At 51.9% G+C, this 9111-nt stretch overlaps 1 protein-coding gene across 1 annotated transcript; it reads left to right on the top strand.

The window, feature by feature from the left end:
- The first annotated feature begins 6384 nt into the window (after window positions 1–6384).
- On the top strand, window positions 6385–7776 carry LOC133916730 (probable serine acetyltransferase 4). Its single transcript, XM_062360537.1, has one exon. The coding sequence runs from the start codon at window positions 6600–6602 to the stop codon at window positions 7557–7559; it is 960 nt and encodes a 319-aa protein (XP_062216521.1). The 5' UTR covers window positions 6385–6599; the 3' UTR covers window positions 7560–7776.
- Window positions 7777–9111: the final 1335 nt, after the last annotated feature.

The following is a 9111-nucleotide window of genomic DNA, read 5'->3' on the forward strand; positions in this document are numbered from 1 at the left end:
CTTTCAAAATAAAGGGTGTCGATCCACCCAACAGTGATCATGGCCTTTCTACCTGTCGCCGAGTTGCGGTTTCAAGGTATGGCTACTTGCATGTCTCGCCTCCAGAGATGTACGAAGTGTCATGACAGTTTTAAGCTGAGATAATAAACACACACTGCACAAAAGACACATGTTCCTCTGTCTACGCTTGGGCGTCAAGGCTGACTCATTCTGCCTCTGAAGCGACTAACCGTTGTTAATCCTGTACTCTTCTACCCCAACATAAGTTCACCCGGGGACGACTATAGGAAAAGAGCAAGAGAGGGCTACCTTCCCGACACAAGTCGTGGGTATGTGTGAAGCTTCTTGCCACCCCGGCGTGATCAAAACAAGGGCCTTGCTACACCAAAAGTTGCCCGTGAGGTTTAGTACCACAGAGCGTGGATGATGGGATCTCAAAGGCATTCGCAATCCCAAGATCAAGCTCAAGTACAAGCAAATTTAAAGGCCCAACGAAGGTCAACCATTGTTCAAAACACCCATTTGAAGGTGTCATCCAATCAAAGCCCTCCCAAATTTAAGGGAGAACTACCAGCAATGTGCAAGTAAAGTCACCATCAATGGGTGGCATGAAGACCGCGAATGCCGGCGAGTGACCATCATTCACCACCCTCGCAGAAAATAGAGGCAACAATGCCACATCTTGCTTTCTACCCATCTTTGATCCATGCCATGCACAAATTCAGTTTCCAAGGAGTACAGGATTGTTAACGTGCTTTAGCCAACGAGGTAGTTTTGGGGAACCCCCATCGTTTTCAGAAGCACTTTCAGACATGTGTGCCTCACACGTACACGGATGTGTCGTACAATTAAATACAACTGTCACGACTCTTCGTCGTCTCCTGAGGAAGGAGTCTCTTGTGGCTGTATCTTGGGGTCACATCATAGCTTGGTGACATAAGAAAAGCCTATATTTCAAAACATCAAATGCATCAAACAGGGTTGTTAGTATGCATTTCCCTTTCATTATTAGTTAACCATTTTTTTCATAGCTATTGCAGCTTGATGATGTAGAGAAGTACACCACATGTGTGTTTACGGATCTGTGAAGTCTTCGCCTTCACTGGCTGGCACCTCCCAAGGTCGCAGTGGAGTCTTTAATCATTCTCTGCCTTCACTGGCTGGCACCTCTCAAGGTCGCAGTGGGATTTTCAATCATATTCTACAATTTCACTGGCTGGCACCTCCCAAGGTCACAGTGGAATTTTCAATCATTTTATACACCTACACTGACTGACACCTCCCAAGGTCACAGTGGCATCGAGGATCCCCTCGGAAGTGGCGCCGAGTTTCGTCGCAACTGAGGATTATCGGGAGCAGTGAAGCGTGCCAGTGCGGTTCACGCGGAACTGTAAAACCCTTCAACGCTATTAGCTGGCACCATGGCTGCTAAATGGTCGTAATAGAGTTGATAAAAACCTCTCTTCAGAGGTCTTCACTGGCTGGCACCTCCTAAGGTCGCAGTGGAGTTCTCTGTCGTTTATGACAACGCTGGCTGGCACCTCCCAAGGTCGCAGCGGGGTCGAATCCTTTTCAACGATATTGGCTGGCGCCTCCCAAGGCCGCAGTAAAGTTGAGATGTTCCCTTTTGGGAGTGGTGCGTCTGTCCGCCACAACTAAAAAAAATGTTCGTAGCTGGTTGGCTCCGCAAAGCGGACACAGCGAAAGCCTCCGGGGTGATACTCGGCGGCTGTTTAATCCTTCAAGTTTATGAGCACCAAGTCGAGCCCTCGCTCTTTTTTCCTCGCATGAGCTCAACTTGGTGGGGGGCATTTGTAGAACGATATTTTGGCATCAAATATATACAACAGCATATAAAAAAAAAGAAAGAAAAAAAAACAGAGAGAGGAAGAGAGTGGCCCGGCCGGCCTCTCTCCTTTTGGGCCGGCCCGGCTCTCTTCTTTTCTCCCGGACTAAGCCGGCCCGGCCCACTCCGGGCCACCTTATCCCCTCTCGCCCTAGGAGCCCCCGGCCGCTCCTGTTCCTCTTCCTCCTCCCTCTCTCGCGCCGCCTCTCTCCCTGGCATGCGCGCCGCCTTTCTCGCGCTCGCCGGTTCGGCTGCGCCCGCGCCTGGCCAAGTCGGCCCGTCTTCTCCTCCCCTCCTCCCTCTCTTATCCACACGCCCCGGCTCCTATTCCTCTGCCCGCCGCTCGCTCGCACCGCACCAAGCCGAGCCGCCTCCACATCAATCAAAATCGAGCCCGCCCGAGCTGCGCTGCCCCCAAGCCAAGCCTCACCCTCTGATCCTCAACGGATTGAGGCGAGTTCGGTTGGACTCTATCTCTATCTCTTCCCCCGATTTCAAATCGGTTTGGGGATTGCTTCGGATGAAGCTCGGCCGCCGTGATTTCTGCGAGTTTGGGTCGGCTACATGCTCTTATCTCCTCCTGTGGGGACCCCGGGCCACCTCTATAAAAGGTAGGGAGGGGGTGCCCGGGAGGGAGAAGGAATTTTTTTTGAGTTCGGCGGAAGCCCTGCTGCGCCAAAGTTTTGCCGTCGTTGGTGTTCGCCGAACCACCGTGCGAACTCATCGCCAGGGCTCGCCGTCGCTGGATTCGTGTCACCGTCGCACGGGCCCATCGCTGCCATCGTCGAGTTCGGCATCATCGGCCTTCATCCTGCTCTCCATCAACCATGCCGATTGGCCGGAGGCCCGTGGCCGATCCCTCCCTCTCTGGTGAGCCTTAACCTCAATCCTCTCCCTCTGGTCCGTTTGCTTTGTGGTGCGCCGACTGGCCATCGTGCCGTCCTGATGAGCCTTCAGTTTATGCCGGATCCGTGTGCTTGTGCCATGCGCCGGACCGCGTTGCAGTCGTGCTTGCGCTTGTCCCCGGCCATCGTGCCGTGGTGCTACCGCCCGTCGCCGGCCGATTGCTGCACCATGCTTAGCCTGACCCCTTGTTTGCCCCTTGGGCAGTAAAGCAAAGTCGGGGAGCCTCTGACAGTGCTGCCATCGTACCGCTATGATCATGATTTAGATTTGGACGCCGTTGTGCTCGTCCTGAAGACCGGCCGCTGTGATTCTTCTCTCTGTTTTGGCCGTCGTGCCCCTCGCCGTGGTGTCCTGCTTATGCCCGGCCGATTGACTCTCTGTGTGCTCAGCCTTCGTGCTGGTGCCTCACTTGTGCTCGCCGTATGTCTATGATTGTCGTTCGCCGATGATGCTAAAACTGAGGCTCTCCTTTCCTCCTCCTGTTCTTAGCCGAGTGGTGGTGGCCTGGTGCTACCCTTCTCTACGATGGTGATGCTATGCACTGATGTCTGGCTGTCGTGCCATGAGGCTTGCGTTCACATGGCTACTGCTTGTCAGTAATCGTGTGTTGCAGAAAATTCAGAGTGTGGGTATTCTTTTGGTTGCCCCAATACCGATTTATGCTATTGCCAGAGACCTAATCCTTTTTAAGGATGTTCGGTGCTATGGCTTTCGCCTTTGCGGCATGTTGCCTTCGGAATGGCCGATGAGGACAAGTCCGAGGCCCAAAGAGGAGCTAGTGAGTCAAGCACGGCGTCGGAGCTCCCGGTTGTGGCCATGCTGCTGCTTTCGGTCGAAGCTACGCGTCGTGCCGCGCTCCTAGCCCACCTCTTCATAAAAACACAATTCTGAGGCCTATGTGGCCGATGATGATCCGGGATACATAAACAGTCCAAAAAGCTTATGCCAGACTGTTGTCCTGTACTTTACCGCATTTTATTGCTAACGCTTACTTTGCTTGGTCTTTGTTGCGTGTGACTACAGCCTTGCAGACTCGGAGACGACCTCGGTATGACGACCGCCAGAGCACTTAATCGGAGGTAGCCCGAAGACGGGCGTAATTAACCGGAGAGCTTCACGAAGCCCCGGGAACCAAGACAAAGCAATCGCCAGATCGTGAAGATAGTCAGATAGCGTGTGCGTTATGGAGTAAAATGTATATGAGAAACTGTACTTTATGATTTCGACATGAATGAATAAAGTTACATGTTTTCAATTATTACATTCTCCTGTCTTTTGTATACTCTGTATACTGGCACGCCCGCAATATTACATACACAGTTTCAAATACAAATTCAAACGCGAGACGTTTCGAATCCGCGAAACACCAGAAAGGGAAACAAACATGACCTTAGAGTAGAGGAGGGTAGCATCGAGAAGGGGAGAAGAATGGCATGGTGGGAGGAAACACCTCGGCATGCTCACTGCAAGTCCAACCTTGCGTCCCTCAATGTGTTGGCTGCTGCATGTGCCGCCGCAATGTCCTCGACTGCCTCCACCTCCACATCTATCCACCAACGCGACCTATAGACTTGGAGCTCCACTGAGTCAATTGCGCAGGGGACATCTTGCGCGAAGGGGGTGGGGAGAGAGACTCGGGAAAAAGGGTGAGAGGGGAGGTGGGGAGGACGGCGATGGTGGGTGAAGGCTAGTCGCAGAATAATCATGGACGAATGGATGCTATGGGAGGTAAGAGGAGGAAAATGACAATGTCGTCATGCACATGTGGAACCAGATGTAAGAGTTTAGAGTGACAGACTAGCAAAGTGTCGCTGTTTTAGGTTTTAGGTGACATTTTATCGAGAATTACGTTTTGGATGACGAATCCTAGAAGTCCACTCCTTTGAGTAGCAAATCCTTAAATTTCTCCTAAATAGAACAAAACAATGAATGGTTAGAACAAAAGAATCAATTTCTACTTAGGGTGTTGATTAGGCGTATTCAGATATAATTAACATGATGCAATCATTCATACATCTTGCAAAACAATCACAAATATTTTAAACCGGAAGTAAACAATTAGTAAGGTGTATGTCCGTCAGTAGTTTGTATGGTTTGATTGATGTAAAGTTTAAAGCCTTGCATCACTGCCATCCATGTCCTAATTTCGCCACGTATGTCCTTGCATCATCACTTCCGGAGAGATGTATCCCTCAGCAGTGGGCCAATAAGCCTTCGGCCCTCAACATCGTGATTCTTTCCTTGCCTCTCAAGGAGGAGGTTGGGGAAGACCTTGGTCAAAAGTCCAAGATTTATTCTCTCACTCCCATGTGGATGTGGCGCCAATATTATTTCTGCTAGGAAGCTCAAGTTACAGACTCTGACTTTTCCATCGTCTCGTCACTCCAAACGTCACCGCTCACCGCTGGACCGGATCCTCTGCGGCATCCGTCGTAGTCTCTGGGTGCTTTGTCGTACGCGGCGTGCGCAATGGATCCCACGTGAGTAGGTTGACATAAAATGTGCTACTTAACCGCCCCTTTTATGGTCAAGACTGAGACTGAGACTGGGTTCAGGACCACCATGCATGCACCTGAATCTTCGAACTACTGTGGATAATCTTGGCTTTCACGTTTGCTTCTATTGTCTTGCTTGTCACAACTCACGGACAAAATTGTGAATTTGTAGCACAATTTAGTACTTATTGAGAATCAGTAGAGAAGATACTCCCTAGAACCACACAAACGGAAAACGAACATCAGCAGCAGCAGAAGTCATTTTGCAGCAAAAGACGTGACTTGAGCATGATAATGTGGGTCGGTACTCGGCTGATCGCATGTCTCGCCGGATTTGATACAAGTGGTCTCAGATAAAAACACAAGAAGGAGAAGCACAAAGCGCAGCCAGCCCCTGGACGATAATCGAGAGCAGCGACTGCACGGAACCCACTTGCCCAGGGACGATCGAATATGTGACGGGGAGCCGGCGCGCCGCAGCTCTTTTTGACGCGAAACGCCGTGCGCCGCGGGCCCGCGCTCGGGGGGGAACCGCAGCCACGCGAACTGCAGTGCGTGCACAGCGCGCGCGTCTCCAAGTTGGGGGCACGCTCTATCCTCGATCCGCTCGACGCCGAAAATGTTTCGTGCGCCTCACGAAGAGGTTCGCCTGGTGCAGGAGCAACCGAGGTGACTAGTACGCGTGACAGTGTCGCTGGGCCGCACCGTGTGATGTAACCGTCTTCTTTTAGCTGGGCTAATCCCCTCGGGCATTATTGCCTTTTTCTGGTTGCTTTCGGAATCTTTTTGTTGGTGCAGGCTAGGCTGCGTTGGTCCGGGTGGATTTTAATTGTCAGATATTCTTGTGGCATATGCTCGATCAGGTTCCACCGATCAAGGCTTTCCGTTTTCGTGTCCGTCACTCCGTCTTGTTCATCATCGGCCGCTACAAAGATTTCCCGGTGTCTTGTGTACCTGCTTCTCCTGCAGAGAGCATGTGAACATTGCTTTGGAGGTTGAGTTTTAGCGTGATGCTGATGCCTGATGCACATCGACCTCGGCACGTACGCAGTGACGAATTGACGCGGCGTCGCACCACAAAATATTGTGTTCAGGGCTTAAGGCACACGGTTTACAGTCAGCAGGTAGCAAGCTTGCTACGAAATAAAGTTGGATTCAAAAAACAAATGTGAGCAAGCCTTCGTCTCACTGATCACGTACCTGTTGCCAAGCACGCTTCTTCTTTGAAGCTTCCCCTCCCTCCCTCGCCGGTAGACACTTATATATAGGAGTGCAAACATTTGACGCCTTGAGTAACCGTAGCCTCCTCGCATCAACAGCAAGATCTCCTCCTCTGCCCGCGCGCCGCACACATGGCTGCCTGCGTCGACAAGTGGCATCCGATGCACCCCGGCCGCCTCTCGAGCGCCATCTACCGTTTCTTGCCGGACTGCACCACGGACCGCCTGGTGGCCGCCGCATCGGCAGGCGCGGCCGCGAGTGGGAGCGGCGGCAACTGCTGCGTCAGCGGCGACGACGTCTGGGACGAGCTGCGCGCGGAGGCTCAGGCCGACGCGGACGCCGAGCCAGTCCTCCGCAAGTTCTACGCCGACCTCGTCCTGTCACGGCCGTCGCTGGAGGCCGCCCTCGCCGAGCACCTGGCCGCCAAGCTCTGCGTCACCGGCGCGCTGCCGCAGGACGCGCTCCGGGACCTCCTCGCCGGCGCGCTCGCGGCGCACCCGGAGGCCGGCTGCGCTGCGCGCGCCGACCTCCTCGCGGCGCGCGACCGCGACCCTGCCTGCAACAGTATGGTGCACTGCTTCCTCTACTACAAGGGGTTCCTCGCCCTGCAGGCCCACCGCGCGGCGCACGGGCTCTGGTCCGACGGTCGCGCGGCGGCGGCGCTCCTCCTCCAGAGCCGCGCGTCCGAGGTGTTCGGCGTGGACATCCATCCCGGTGCGTGCATTGGCTGCGGCATCCTGTTCGACCACGCCACGGGCATCGTCATCGGCGAGACGGCCGTCATTGGCAACGACGTGTCCATACTGCACGGCGTGACGCTTGGTGGCACCGGGAAGGATTCAGGCGACCGGCACCCGAAGGTCGGGGACGGGGTGCTGATCGGCGCCGGTGCCAGCGTTCTCGGCAATGTGCACATTGGAACCGGGGCGAAGATCGGAGCGGGGGCCGTCGTGCTCCGAGACGTGCCGGAGGGAACCACGGCCGTTGGAAATCCCGCGAAGGAGATCGGGAAGAAGGCGGCGCCGCAGCGGCGGCCGGATGAGCAGCCCGGGGTGACCATGGAGCAGAGATGGTTGGATTACGTGAATTGAAGGCTCTAGAGGGGTCTGAGTGCAAATATTTAGTGCAGGAGAGTTTCCCTCCAAAATATATTTGTGGTTGATGACCACTATTACTCTGCTATATAGAGCTCCATTGCATAAGAGGGAGCTCAATTAGACATTGAACCCTAGTGCAAGTCCATACTATTTTTTATGTTCCTTTTTTCTGTTGTTTCTGGATGGAATAACGAAATATGCATCTGATCAATTACTGGTTGCTTGCAAATATATTCTATTTTATTCTACCGTCGATATATTTAACTTCTTTTCTAATTTGAAAATAGATGCTTTCCTACATAGGACTTCATAGGTTACACTGCCAAGTACTTGCTTTGACTAAGTACAGGTTCGACATTATCCTGTTTTATAGGTGGTCAACCGGTGAATCAACGGATTCTGTAAGCAAATCTTTGCAGGGCTACTTTGACTGTTTGTTTTTATTCAAACAAATCAGCAAAAAAAAAATGCAGTAGCAGTTTCGCATTTGAATTGGAGGAACAAATAATTGGCATGAGGTCCGTTAGGAGATAATTAAGCAGAGAGATAGTTCAGAATCTTTGTGAAATAGGTCAGCCCAGCGCAAGTGCACTGCCCTTAAATCTTGATGATCCGAAGTCCGAAGGAATCGAGCTCGTTCCTCTCGCTGACAAGGTCCATGGAATAGATAGACTACTTCAGAATTCAGATTGGACGGCCGCCGGAGAGGAATCTCGTCGCTAGCCAAGTAGGCGTCTCCGTGACTCCGTGAGTATAGTTGGGATGACAAAACCAACTTGGAAACATGCACAATGGATCCCAGTGCAAGTTCGACATATCCCGATATGTATACTGCGGGCAAAGAGTCGAGATCGATGACATAAATTCACACACGTGTGAATATTAGACGGCATCTGCATACAAAGCGCAATTTCAGGGCTCCATAGAAACGGACTTTCAATATCTCTTATGGAAAGCTTGGACACCACTAAATTGCAAATTCTTCACGTGGCTTGCAGTGCAGAACATACTTTGAACTACGGCTTATAGAGAATGGCCTCACAATTCGCTGTGCTCACTCTACGGATGAGCACAGACTGGCTTCTAGAGAATGGCCTCACAGTTCGCTATGCTCACTCTACGGATGTTTGTTTACAACCAAACTCATGGCCACCTTCAATGACTACACACCAAATCCACAACTTCATTTTTATAAATGCTTGCTATATTAAAAGGTAGAAGTCAATTACAAATTTGAGGAAACCAAAAAAAGAAGGGTCGTCAAACCCAGACGACAAGCCTACTCTCCTTTAAAAAGACACCCTATAGAGATTTGCCTCCTCTTTAATCTTTTGGGCAATTTGGTGTGTAGGCCGTTCCATTCTCTCAAATATCCTAGCGTTGTGCTCCTTCCATATTTCCCAGCAGGTTAGAATGACGAGAGTTTGCAACCCCTTTTTCCGAACGCTATAAGGGCGGGTTAGACTGTAATTTGATGGGCCAAATGAGTTGGGTGAACTAAAGACGTAACGGCGCACCGATGCCAGCCCGGGCGAAACGAATGCTT

This window comes from Phragmites australis, chromosome 4, assembly GCF_958298935.1.
Source record: "Phragmites australis chromosome 4, lpPhrAust1.1, whole genome shotgun sequence".
Taxonomy (NCBI): Eukaryota; Viridiplantae; Streptophyta; class Magnoliopsida; order Poales; family Poaceae; genus Phragmites; species Phragmites australis.

Excerpts from the sequence above, each read along its gene's own strand:
- LOC133916730 (XM_062360537.1), top strand. The coding sequence starts at position 6,600 with ATGGCTGCCTGCGTCGACAAGTGGCATCCGATGCACCCCGGCCGCCTC.